The sequence below is a fragment of the Trifolium pratense genome, linkage group LG3, assembly GCF_020283565.1.
Source record: "Trifolium pratense cultivar HEN17-A07 linkage group LG3, ARS_RC_1.1, whole genome shotgun sequence".
Classification (NCBI taxonomy): domain Eukaryota; kingdom Viridiplantae; phylum Streptophyta; class Magnoliopsida; order Fabales; family Fabaceae; genus Trifolium; species Trifolium pratense.
The window spans coordinates 18,033,192-18,047,533 of NC_060061.1; the positions used below are offsets into that span (position 1 = coordinate 18,033,192).

Below are 14,342 nucleotides of genomic sequence, written 5' to 3' on the forward strand. Positions count from 1 at the left end.
TGCTTATTGGATTATCATGATGGTAAAATGATCTCAAAGATTTGTGATGGGGACAACTATTATGAGGTTGTTAGGCAGGCCTTGTCCTCTCTGGGCCCTATTATCTTTAAGCTACTACTACAACAAGTTCTGTCCATTAATGGCGATGGGATATATATTGTATACATAGCTGTGGTGGATTTGATCTTTTTGCAGCATAGCATAGCTGTAGAATTTTGACAGTTCTTCTTTTCTTGCAAGCGAGTTCTTATTCTATCTAGTGGTTATTTACATGTCAATTCTCAACTACTCTATTGTCCCAAGAAATGTAAATGAAATTCAAATATTATGCTCTGTGTGAAGTGTAGATAAGCACCCAGTGAGGAATTTGGATTCAGTGCGGTCAGAAATTTAGTGACTGCAGTGCAGTCGGCTATGTTCAGTCTGTTTGATCAAGATCAGACAGTCCAAAGTTTAAGATCAGATTTTATAATTAAAATCTGATCTTAAAATCTGAGCCGTCTGATCTTGATCGGACGGTCCAGATTTAGTGAATGCAGTGCAGTCAACTGCACAAAATCCAAATCCCCGATGAGGGTGACACAATGTTATTATTGATTGTGTATTGCTATTTTCCAGTAGGCAGTAGCATAGCAAAATTCATACGGATTTGGGTTCAGTGCAGTCATGAATTTAGTGACTGCAGTGCAGTCGGCTACGTCCAGTCCGTCTGATCAAGATCAGACAGTCCAAAGTTTAAGATCAATTTTATAATTAAAATCTGATCTTAAAATCTGAGCCGTCTGATCTTGATCGGACGGTCCAGATTTAGTGACTGCAGTGCAGTCAACTGCACAGAATCCAAATCCAAATTGATACAGTATCACTATCAATACTTTTTATGACTAGTACTTCCTTAGTTTAATGGCTCCCAAAAGTGCTACAGCTGCATGTGGCTTTGGAAAGCAGCGAATGCAGTAGTCAGTCAGTACAAAATGAAATGGCTAGCAAATGCATCATAAATAAATAACACAAATGTTTACCATATTACACAACCATAGTCTTTCATATTTCTAACTTACGAGAATGAATCATTTCATGTTCGAAAAAACTTGAGGAAATAATGTTGGAATTTAAGTCATTAAATTTTAAATATAGAATAATATTTAAATTTAAAAGAAATGATGTAAAGTTGATTAATGGTTGAAAAATAAAAATTGAGAGAAGAAACATTGAAAGATCCATTCTCCTAACTTACCATCAAATTAGTCTATAACTTCTTATTCAATATTTATCTAGTAATCATTATTTTAAACCAACCATTGACTACATGATGACACTAAAATTGTGTGATTTAATTGTTGACGTGGCACTTTAAACCGTATATCTATGCATTTAAAATTGTTAAAAAATCAATGTGAACAAAGAAACTATATTGAGAAATATTTCATTAAATAAAATAACTTTTGTTGATAAATTTGTTTTTAAGAGCAAAATGAAATATTATATTAACAAATGTGAGACATACAGATACAGGTAGTACAAGTGCTAGTACTACTGCAAGTCTGCAACTTTGTTCCCTTGACTTGTTTTCTATTCTTGCAATTCAAAATCAAATTTTCATTTCTGTAGTGATTTCCATTCTATTTCTAACAAAACAAATTCAGTAATTTTTACTTGGGCACAAACTCAAGAAAAAATTATTTAGACACACTCTTAAAAATTTTAAAAAGTTAAAACAAAATTAATATTGTCACATTATTTAGTTATTTTTTCTTTAATTTTTTTCACTCATATGTGTATGCTTAAATAAATTTTTCTTGAGTTTATGTCCAAGTAAAAATTCCTCAAACAAATAATACTCATACTTTGTTTAACCATTTGATTTACTAACTAATGACTAGTAAAATCTATCACTACCTTTTGTCAAAAAAATAAAAATAAACTATCACTATCTTATAAAAGACTGAAACTCGAATTGGTTGCTTACATTTTGCTCGCGATTAAATTTAATCTCATATAAAAAATAATATTTAAATTAATTTATGTCATTTTTATGTAAGGGGCACATTAATTTCTTAGGGGTTCGGTTTATTTTTACTGATTTTCTTTTGTATGTGTTGGAGCGTGTTTTTTTGTTTTGCTCTGTTTGTAGGGGTCTTGGTTTTGGTTGTATAGGTGGATCCTTGCCCTTTGTTTTTGAGGGGCTTTATGCTCTCTGTGTAAGATGTTTTCTCTCATTTTTCTTGTTCTTGCTCCTTCAAATACTTCTTGTATTGAAGGAAGCTTAATAAATTTGCTGATTAAAAAAAAAAAAATAGTCTATTTTTTTTTTGTGTATTTGTTACCCATGAAATGAAAGATCTTCTTTTTCTATGTGCCCGACCTCTCTATTTAAAGAAGTTGCGCGATAGTTAGGAAGTTAAGAAAGTAATTGACTCATGAGAGTCGATGATACTCGATTTACTAGCTGCCTTTCCGGGCTATAGAGCTTAAAGGTCTTTAATGCTACAAACTGAATTAGTGTGTCGAGCTAGAGAAATATTCATGACAGTTAAATTAGTTTCCGTATAGTTTTTATAAAAAAATTATTTCATTTTTTAACTAATGTTTTTTTCCATTTAATCTATTGGAAAATTTGAAAGTAATATATCTTTTTTGGAAGGAGAAAAAAAGTGAGGAATTTTTCTCTCTTCCCCACCCCCACCCCCTCCCAGTCTCTAGTTCAAATTCGGAAATACACATTCCGAAATTTTTATTCAAGACAAAAATAATTTGTAAAACGTGTTTCTAAATTATTTTTTTTGGTACAAAGTAAATGGTGGATTAAATGAGGGTAGAAATGGAAAAATAATAAAATGATCGACTAACTTGGTTGAAGAGCTTTATGCTAAAATGATACTTAAAAAGGAATAGAGAAATTTCATCTTTAACAACGTGTTTCTAAATTTTTATTCAGGGGTAAAAATGAAAGTCCGGGGAGGAGAAAAGAGGTGTGGAGGGGGGGAGGAAGAGAAATTTTTGAAAGTGTATATTCCCAACAGATTGTTCAGATGAAAGGCGAAGCAAAAGCCCAAACGTAAGGAGGAATAAAATTAAAGGCCCAACGGATGCAATCAAAGCACGGAGGTCATTCATTTGGTGTAAAAAAAAAAAAAAAGAGATTTTTAATTGGTACCCCCATCTAGACCATATATACCCATATTATTATTATTATTATTATTATTATTATTATTATTATTATTATTATTATTATTATTATTATTATTATTATTATTATTATTACCTTCCAAAAACATAATAGATGCTAATATGTGCCTAAGGGCAAATGTTAAGTCTTGAATAATAATAGAGTATGAAAAGAAAGTGTGAAGAGAGAAAGATATGAGAAAGAGTATGAGAAGAGAGAAATAAAAGAGAAATAGAGTAGATTTGTGGTATTGTTTGGTAGAAGAGAGAAAAGAAAGAAATAGAGAAGAGAAAAGTGTGTTTGATGGTGGAAAAGACAAAAATAGACTTATGCTAAAGTGAGTTGTGCTAGAAAAAAGGGTAAGATTAAGCCACTAGGTTTGGTCTAATGGTGACGAATTTGAGTAGTACACTATAAGTCCTGAGTTCGATCTCAAACTCATTGTAAACAAAAAAAAAAGAGGGTAAAATTGAAAATATGATAAAGTGATGTATCTCTTCTCTCTTTCTCCTCACTTGAGACTAGAAATGGAATCCACATTTTTTAACTCTCTACTCAATTTATTTGCAAACCAATCAAGAGAAATTACTCATTTCTCTTCTAACTCTCTCTTCCCTAACTCTCTCAAACCAAATTAACACTAAATAAGGATCCATGTTAACTTTTTCCTTATTGATCCACTAAATATGTGATCACCACCAAAAGAAAAACAAAAAGGAACAACTCCTATTTAGTTAATTAACAATCGAATGGATTAATAAACCACTCATTAAGACTCTCACATTCTTAACCAAACACTATTGTCAAGAGATATTTTAAATTGAATCAACCACATCCTCAATCATTGGCGTTTTGGAATTGGATGAGAAGATTAAGTTATTCCAATTTCCAAGCCCTCCAAATTATCCACAAGGAAGTATGCCAAATCAACATTAACCCCTTAACTAGAATTTTCGTCTTGAAGAAGAGACAACAACTTTGAAATAAATCAACTAGATTTCCCGGCAACACCATCGAAACTCCTAGCCAATTGAAAATTCTATACCAAATCAAACTAGCAAACATATATATAATTTGTGAATGGATGATCCTTCGTTTCCATAGAATTCCTTCACCATAAACACTATAGGTTCATCTTCCACGAGAAAGGCTCCATGTATACACAAGTTTCTTCTAGTCGGAAAACGATGTAGAAGCATTTGTCAAAAAATACAATCACTTTTGACGACACATAACTCACTACACCTCTAAATTATGCATATTTTTCAGTACTAGTTTTCTTTAATAAAGCTAGCTTATAAGTCAAGTTACTAGTACTTTCTTACTATGGTTAAAGATGTTTTTAGTTTTTTTTTTACCGATGTTTTTAGTACTTATGATATCACATTCTTCTAAATTTAGTCCCTATTAAATTTTAATAGTAATTTTAGTTTTTCATAATATTGCGGTTTGTAAGACTAGTATCTATTTAATTTTTTTTTTTTTTACAAAAAATGAATATTTTTAGTTTCTCAAAATAGTCCTTATATATAAAATCTAAATAGAGACTGCGAATTAATTTTTTTGAGTGACAAAACTTAAAAAAAAGTTTGTGATTTTGTAAGGACTAAAACTATATTTAATATGGGATCAAAATTAAACAAAATTTATGTAGAAACTAAACTTAAATTCATAATTTTATAGTACTAAAAATAAATTTAAAACTTAATTTTTTGTACTAAACTTTGAAAACGTCAAATATAGATTTGACCTAAATGCGGACCTTACTATATATCATCCCTAATGCGCTCAATCTCCCTTCATCACGACGACCCTCTCTACCCTCCAACTCTCAGTCTTCCTCCCTCCAAATCATAGCGAGCTGCCAACACTCTAAACCAAAGCTTCATATCCATTAGCATCCTCCAACACCATTTACCTAAAAGAGTTAAATTAAACTCCCTCAGTTGCCTAACCCCCAACCCTCCATGCTCCTGTCGTACATTTCCACATAAATTTTACAAAAATTTATTATTTAAGATGCTTAAAGAGTACTCTAGGATCATTCATTAATTAGCATCTCCCTTAAAATTGGAGAATGTTAACATATGCCCTTAAACAAAAATAGAAATTATTAAATGCTAATTTGTGCATTTTAACTTTTGAAGCATTTAATTTCTCGTATCATTTAAGGTTGAGTTTCTATATTGGGATATCTTAACATGTGCCCTTAGGACACATGTTAACAAGACCCATATTTTTAAGGGTCTTGTTAACATGTGCCCTTAGGGCACATGTTAAGATATACCAAAATAGAAATTCAACATTTAATGATACAAGAAATTTAATGCTTCAAAAGTCAAAATGCACAAATTAGCATTTAATAATTTATATTTTTGCTTCCTTAACATGTGCCTTAAGGGCACAAGTTAACATTTTCCTATTTTTAAAGGTAGTCGTTTCTTTTAATTTCTTGGTCACTTCTTCTTTCACTCCTCTTCTCTTGAAACAAATTACCGTAATAATCTCAATCTACATAAATGGCAATGGCAAGACAAGTTGGAAAACCTCAAAATGATAATGCTTCGTACGCGTATATATATATCTCGAAAAACAGCATCGTCAAAAAAGCCCTAAAACCCTACTACAAAACAATTATTAAAGTTATTAAAGAAACCAAATACAAACAAAAACTAGCTGCAACTTCTTGCTCAAGTTTCTCGTTGCCTGGCTTCTTTGAGAAGCTCACAATGACTTGTCGGATACTGCATGTGTACATACCAACATACATACATACATGAAATTAATTCACAATTCATAATGAATGGTTATGTGAGGCAGTACGGAAGCGGGAATGAATAACAAACGCTAATCTATTAGATAAAAGTTTTGGAATTCATCCGTACTTGAGAACATTCTCAATATTTTATTGAATGAAAAAAATTATTTTCAAGGCTATAATATTTTAGCTTAAACAACAGTGAACAATAAAAATAACAAATCTTTTAAAAGATTGTAAAAGAAAATAACAAACCTAGCTAAATAAAAAAATAATAAATCTAACTAAAAGAAAATAACAAATCTAGGTAAATAAAAATAACAAATCTAACTAAAATATAATAAAATTAAAACTAGCTAAAATAATAAAATACTAAAGAAAACCTCATATATTATTATGCTATAATTAGCTAATTAATCTGGTGTCCTTTATGCAATGTAGCAAATGTGACTTAAAAGTCTTGATAAAAAAATGCGAAGATTGATTTAATGTAAAATTTTGAATAAAAATGTGGTATCAAATTTTGTGATTGTTTTTATCTCAATGTGGATGAGCTTCCTATGGTTACTAATTAAGGGGACCGACATTACTAGAAAAAATGAAAATAAAGATGGAAGAAATCTGTTTGTAAAACACAAAATTTCTGTCACTAAGCTAGTTAGAGACAAAATTAGAGACCGAATCAATTCTATTGTTATTTTCCTGGTCTCTAAATTATTTGAGACTGAATTTTTGTTCTGTCTCTAATTGGAGACTGAATTTATCAGTTTCTAAAAATAAAAATCCGTCACTAAAAAATAAAGAAAGCTCCTGCTCGAAATATAAGCATAAGTGATCAAATAACTCATAAACTCAATTTCCTTACAAGATTTTGAATAAATATGTGGTGCGAAATTTCTATTGCAACAAGTGTGAGGTGAATTAAGTCTCACATTACTTAGAAAAGTGGAAGTTTAATACTTTATATATGAGATAACCCTGAAATTTAATGTCTTAAGGTTTTGAGTAAAAGTGTAGTGTCCAACTCATTACTATTATTACTCTGAATCAAATGTGGATGATCTTCGGATGCCTCTCGTGACCCAATAATTCTGTATAGTATGTTACTTGTGCCCCATGACCCAACATTTTCTTGGTGGCAGTCACCTCAAAAATCCAAACTAATTGCATATTATACATATAGATTTCTTCAAAGACCTGACAAAAACGCTGTCTTGAAACAACAGTGAAAATGTTCAATGACTTTGGCAGCAAGTATCATACACCGGATTAGAAGAATCACTTTCAGTTTATTGAAAATAATTATAAATTAAGGATGTTGTTTGTGTCGACGTTCATGCATAAGTAAAATCAACGAACTTACGTTGAAAAAACTTGAAAATTCAGTATAGTTGCATATACTACTTCCGTTTACTTCCTTTACAATTTTTTTTCCCCAAACTATTTATCACTTAAAAATATTAAAAAGCATTTTGCAAGTTTTTTTAACAATACTTTTGATAATTAATTTTTTTTTTATAAGCATAATTAAAAGAATTGTGAAAACCACATCTAATCAAAATAAATAAAGTGAATAAAAAAAAATTGATTCAAGTGGTAAATTGAGTCCCCCTAGAATAAACTGTTCGGGGGAATCCGAATTTAATTTCTGATGAAAATAATTCTTTTGGCCACACTTTCCTTACCTTACTGTTGAATTCTAGACTATCAGATCTCATTCTCTTGAGAACCAGAAGGTTACTATAAAAAATCAAAATAAGTCGAGTGAAAATTTGCTTGAGTACTATAGCAAGCACCTTCTTCTATAAGAAATCTATATTAATTTTCGCTTAACTTTTTTTCTTTTTTTTGCTGGCAAATGTTATTCTCCTGAGATTGCGACCGTGCATTGTGCGAGTGTGAAAGGAAAAGGACATAAGAAGCAATTGCGTGTATATATTCATATACCGAGTGAAAATTTGCTTCGATACTAATTGCAAGCACCTTCTTCTATACGAAATCTATATTAATTTCCGCTTAACTTTTTTCCTTTTTTGCTGGGAAAACGTTATTCTTGAGATTGCGACCATGCATTATGCGAGTGTGAAAGGAAAAGGAGATAAGAAGCAATTGCGTGTATATATTCATATATGATCTGTTTGATTTGTAAAACGATGAATATCAGCTAGAAAAGTATAAAATACAATACAACCTTAAGTTAGTGACAACATTTTATCCTATACGACGTTTGATGAACAATATTGAGCAGCACAAACAAAATTATATAAATTTTACTATAATACCCTTTATGAGAGAGAGAGAGAGAGAGAGAGAGAGAGAGAGTCCCTTTGTTGGATGAGGGTACTCTTTTTTGTGTAAAAAATAAAACATATCCGTATTTAATAAAAATTTATAAACCGCTAATTTTGATGAGTCTCAATAACATATCAAATGATTTTTATTTCTTTTAAAATGGATGATCTATATATATATAAATTTTCAATCTAAATTTTTTTTTATAATATTCATTTTTATATTGATATTTATAACATACTTCACTTGAACTAATTTTTAATGTTAGAGAAAGCCTTAAGTCCATATTATCAACCAAAATTGGTGCAATATGCATAGTAGATTGTGTACATTTTTCTCTATAGTCATAAACGTATATTGTTTTGATCCCGTGTTAAGTTACATTCTGTGTCGGTTCTTATGTACGTGTCTGAAATTTTACATTACATAGCTTTAAGAACACTCAAATTTGACACTGCATCTAAACTCCCCAACACACAGACACATATACTCTCTAATTAAGTCTAACTCTAAAGAGTTGAAACGTCCACCCATGAAGAATCAGGTTGCCCCATCTCCACTCTAACCCACCACCCTTTACTACTTTTCTTTTTCTTTAATTTCTTATTTACTAATTACTCCACTGTTTTAATTCATCAAACTTAGTTTTATTTACTTAATAATCATCTTTTTTTTTTTTGGTTAAGACTTAATCATCTATTAATCTATACTAATCTATTAATCTATACATGAATGAAAGATTAGTATAATCATCTATTAATCTATACTAATCTTTCATTCATGTAAAAATATTAATTAACTCAAAATAAATCATTAAATTTGATTCAGCAGTAATTTTCTTTTATAGTATTAACTTCAGTGTAACAAAAAATAATAATTATAATTGCTTTAATATATATATTTAATTTTCTCCCTACGGTCGGCCCAAAACACAAACCACTAAAGTGGGAGGAATTGTTTTTTTTATTAATCCTTTATTTTGATAAGTTAATTCAATTAGCATATAACTTGTTATTTTTTATTTCAATTTTACCCATATAATCTTACTTGAGAAAATGAAATATTAATTAAGCATATTTGTTATGTCATTTGATATTTATATGTCAGTTCAATTGTTAACTTTACCGAATATTACAAATTCAATAATTATCTGCTATCATAAATTAAACTGTATAACTTAAAATAATACTTTACATATATCACGTGACTTGAAATCGTCAACAATAGACTACGACCTAATATTTATACTAATATTTGAACTAATATGTCTACAGAGTGTCTTTTCAAAAAAAAAAAGTGTCTACAAAGTGACATATAATCATCAATAATAAAACTTAAACTAATATTTACATTAATATTTGTACGAGTTCGTATACTGGATAACTTGAAATCATTATTAATATATTTAAACTAATATTTTACCTATAAGTTTTTTTTTTGAGGTGGGGTGAGCCGTGGTCCACCTCAGCCCACCCTTCGTTCTAATAGGGGATCTCGATAATCAAGAATTCGACCGTGAGGTAAGTAAAGTTTGATCAAAAACTGAAATAGAACTCAGATTTTCCCGATCAATTCGTTTTAGAGAGGACTCATTAATAATTTGGGTTCAATATCTTGGTTACTTAACGAGATCTTTTGTTTTGTTTTCACTATCGGTATTCAGATCATTAGATCGTCTAATATGATTTTGAGATTATTCTGACATCAAGTAATTTCAACCCCACTCGATCGCAATTGCGAACAATTAAACTATAATTATTCTCACTAAATTCAACGTCAATCATCACTGAACCAAATGAAATTTAGATATAGATGATATATAAACTGATTTATTTTGATGATAAAGACAAGCGTATATAAGGGGAAATAAACATAAGCAAACTTGGCGTTCAAGCAGCCTTTTCCTTATATATGTAGACCCCACACTTCTTTTCTTTATCCCTTACGCCCCATTCTTCTCTCTTTCTCTTCTCTTCTCTCTATCTCTTACCAACTAAGTCATTAACTCTATGCACTTCAATCATACACAACAAGTATTAGCTAGCACAAGAGGTGATTCAATTCAGAGAAAAACGTGTTTCACAACAACAACAAAAAAACCTATATACTAGCTTTACCTTCTATTTTTTATTTTTTTTATTTCCTATATTTATTTATTTATTTATTTTATTTTTTATTTTGTTTTGTTTTGTTTTGGATTATTATTATTAGTTTGGGAGCTGAATGAATCTGTGATATTGTTGTAGCTAGGGAAGGTGTGAAAGAAGAAATCATGACATGGCGCAATGACTCAAATGAACAAGATAGGGGCATTGAAGTAATCACATCCCCCATTATTCCTAGAACAAGCAATGAAACTACTATTGTTACTCATGATGAAACAAAACAACCTCAACAAGTTCAAACCATAACTTGTCCCTCATGTGGCCATAACATTGAAGTCCAAGATCAGGTATTTTCATTTTATTATTACTTTATTTCGACTCGTTGTTACAGCCTAGTGGTTTGACTGTGTGGACGTTTTATGCGGATGTCTGGGTTCGAATTCAGATTTTGAGATTACAACGCTCTCAAATCCGGCGCACGACCACTTAAACTAAAAACTTTAATTATTTTATTTTTTGAAATTTTTATTGATTATGTGTGAAATTTTTTTATTTTTTATTTAAATTTTTTATTGATTGTGTATGAATGAATTAATATATAGGGTGGAATTAATGAATTGCCTGGGTTACCAGCTGGAGTGAAATTTGATCCAAATGATCAAGAGATACTACAACACTTGGAAGCAAAAGTTTTGTTTGATGTGACAAAACTTCATCCTCTCATTGATGAGTTCATACCAACGCTTGAAGGAGTGAATGGAATCTGTTGTACACATCCAGAAAAGCTACCAGGTCTTAATTTCATTTTTTTTCTCTTGTTAATTTCATGCATGCTTTGGAAATACCGTTTTATACTTACTTACTTACTACTAGAAAAATTTAATTTATGACCAAAAATTGAAATCTGTCTTTAATTATTTTGTTACTAATTAATTAGTGACAAATGAATACTAGAAATGGTGGATAATGGATATCATATTTTCTTGTTAATATAAAATTATTTTTATAATTATAATTATAAAGGAGTGTCTAATATAAGTTTTAATTTAAACGTATTTTTAGTAAATTTTAATAAAATGTTTGAATGCGTGTAATATGAATTTCTTCAAAATGGTCCAAAAATTAACGCTTTATATTTTTATTAAAAAATAAATTTTATAATTATAAAAACTAGAAAACAAATAAAATATTTTGTCAAACTTTACTATTTTGTTCTCTAATTTTTATTATTAATAAGAGTTTACCTTTAATTTTTTTTAAAAAAAGAGTTTACCTTTATACTAGTATTTTTTTTTAGATTACATAATTGATCGTTAATTTTATAATTTGATCCTAAAATTAATTACATAAAGGTGGGGGTGGTTTTGTGAAAATGAATAGTGCAGAAATCAATTAAACAAAAGACCTTGGAATAAGATAGTTTACCAGTCAAAGAAATAACGTATCGTTTGCTTCGTCTTTCTTTCTTGCATTAATTTGTAATTAACGTGATAACGAAAATTTTGTGTCACTCTTTGAAGAAATTAAGCAAATGAGAGGATTATAATCACATGATTTTATAACCAACTCGATCGTTTAAGTATGTCACAAGGAATGATATTATGGAAGTATGTATTTTGTATACTTTAAATTGTACATCAAACTAACATATGAGTAAATAAAAGTTGATAGATTAAAAACATCAACTTTTGTTTAATTACTTATAGTATATCTTCATCAATTTTTATTTACTCATGCATATATCTTTTATAAAAATAATTAACTAGGAAATATTAATTTTCTTTATTGTTAATCATCATTCTTTTACAAGATGAGAAAGGTGTCTTGAATCCTAACTACCCTAGACATTAATCACATGTCAAGACGTAATGTAACTGTATATAATTATCAAAAGGGTTAAAGTTGTAGTACTACAGCTCAAAATCTTGGAGATAATTTTTTTTCTTCCTTTTGATAAGCTTTTCATATCTTCACCAACAAGCAGTTATATCTATCTAGTGCTAGTAATCCGGGTAAAGATTCTCTCCATTTTTAAAAATAATATAATTGTCGATTACGATTTGAAATGAATAAAAGATATAAACGTGATTTTTGTTTAAAAGAAAATGGCCGGACCGTTTTTATCACTTTAATTCAGATTTGGCAGAAAAAAAGGCAAATAGTTGCGTTAATGGTGAGAAGATTCCTCACGATAATTGCGAGAAATCTTTTTACCGTAGAGAATACGAATTCCAAATATATATACATAACAAATTAAATGTGCATGCACTATTATGTGAAAATGCGTTTTCACATAATTGTTTGATTCTGGTGGAGTATATTTCTGGTGCCTCTTTATTGTTCTGAACCTTTTTTATACTTTTTTTTGTTTTTATATTAATATATAATATATTTTGCAATTAAAAATAAAATAATGTGAAAATGCAGGTGTAAGAAAAGATGGACAGGTGAGGCACTTCTTTCATAGGCCATCTAAAGCATACACAACAGGAACAAGAAAAAGAAGAAAGGTTGATACTGATAAAGATGGAAGTGAGACAAGATGGCACAAAACTGGTAAAACAAGACCAGTTTTCATTGGTGGTGTTATGAAAGGTTTCAAAAAGATTCTAGTTCTCTACACTAACTATGGAAGACAAAAGAAACCTGAAAAAACCAATTGGGTGATGCATCAATACCATCTTGGTACTAATGAAGAAGAGAAAGATGGTGAATTAGTTGTTTCAAAAGTTTTCTTCCAAACACAACCTAGACAATGTGGTGGTGGTAATAATAATTCAATTATTATAAATGAAACTTATGATGAAAATGGACTTATGAGTAATCAAGGAAATGTTCAAGATGATAATGAAGTTCCTCCTCCTCCTCCTCCTATGGATTACTACAATGCTTCTCATTTCATAAATTATGAACATGTTGTTGGTCATAATTTGGAAGGTTCATCAGTGTCTCAATTTATTCCAAATATGGTTATACAAGGTGCTGATAATTCTTCCTTTATTGGATTAGCAATGGATGCAAACAAAGCAAGGTTGGAGAGAAATTAAGCTATGTGTGATGAAAAATTTATTGGTGGTGGAGGATTAATGTATAGTGCATGCATGGTAGCTAGCAATATGGCTACCTAGATGGTGATGGTTATTTATTTATTTATTTATTTATTTATTATTGCTATTGTTGTTATTATTATTATTATTATTATTGTATTATATATATATGGATTATATGTAATAATAGAGAAATTTGAGGGTGTAGAAATAAGGTTATCTTCCATATCGGGATATATATGGAGGGTACCACCCTAATTGAACCTGTTGAAATTTGAGGATGTAGAAAATATAAGGTTATTAATTCTTCAGTCGTGGTTTATCTTAATTTTGTTTATTAAAAAAATTATGTTATTTTAGGTTAATAAAATTAAAGAATTATCATTAAACTGATACATCTTATAATTTTATTATTGTCTTCGTCTCAAATTATAGAATATTTTGAAATTTTTATACAAATTAAAAATGTACTTAATCTACGGGAATAGAAATTTTTTACAAATTACCCTTTATTAATAACATAGGAAAATAAATTATATTTTTTTGGTCTTAGAAAAATAAATTATATAAAATGTAAGAAAAAAGAGTTATAAGAAGTCTAGGATAAAATGGAAAAAAAATTATATTTCATTAATATTATAAAATGAATTTTAATTTAGGATAATTTTATCTACGAAACAATTTATAACTTAAAAGTGATTATTTTATTTATCTTATCAGTCAAAGTTGTTCAGTGAGTCATCTTTATTATCCCATAATTTCTCGTATTTCATTGCTATCTTGGATGAATGGTGAGATTCCTTGACATCATACATTCAAAGAAGCAAATCAAGTAACGGACACATTGGCAACACATGAATTTAGTCTTTTCTTGTCTTTTTATTGTTTTGATGTAATTTCTTCTTCTTCTTCTTTTTTTTATCATGTAGTCTAGTGGCTAGAAATTTCATCCATAAAGTGGATAAGTGGGA

General features: G+C 29.3%; 1 protein-coding gene across 1 annotated transcript; it reads left to right on the forward strand.

Moving 5' to 3' along the window:
- Window positions 1-10,172: 10,172 nt before the first annotated feature.
- LOC123916172 (NAC domain-containing protein 73-like) lies at window positions 10,173-13,682 on the forward strand. Its single transcript, XM_045967560.1, has 4 exons — window positions 10,173-10,271; window positions 10,466-10,671; window positions 10,927-11,116; window positions 12,752-13,682. The coding sequence occupies exons 1-4, from the start codon at window positions 10,229-10,231 to the stop codon at window positions 13,369-13,371; spliced, it is 1,059 nt and encodes a 352-aa protein (XP_045823516.1). The 5' UTR covers window positions 10,173-10,228; the 3' UTR covers window positions 13,372-13,682.
- The last annotated feature ends 660 nt before the right edge of the window (window positions 13,683-14,342 follow it).

What these genes read in the sequence shown, in the direction of transcription:
- LOC123916172 (XM_045967560.1), top strand. Translation starts at nt 10,229, where the DNA reads ATGCACTTCAATCATACACAACAAGTATTAGCTAGCACAAGAG. An exon ending in ACATTGAAGTCCAAGATCAG is followed by an intron (nt 10,672 to 10,926) that starts GTATTTTCATTT and finishes ATTAATATATAG; the next exon opens with GGTGGAATTAATGAATTGCC. An exon ending in ACATCCAGAAAAGCTACCAG is followed by an intron (nt 11,117 to 12,751) that starts GTCTTAATTTCA and finishes GTGAAAATGCAG; the next exon opens with GTGTAAGAAAAGATGGACAG.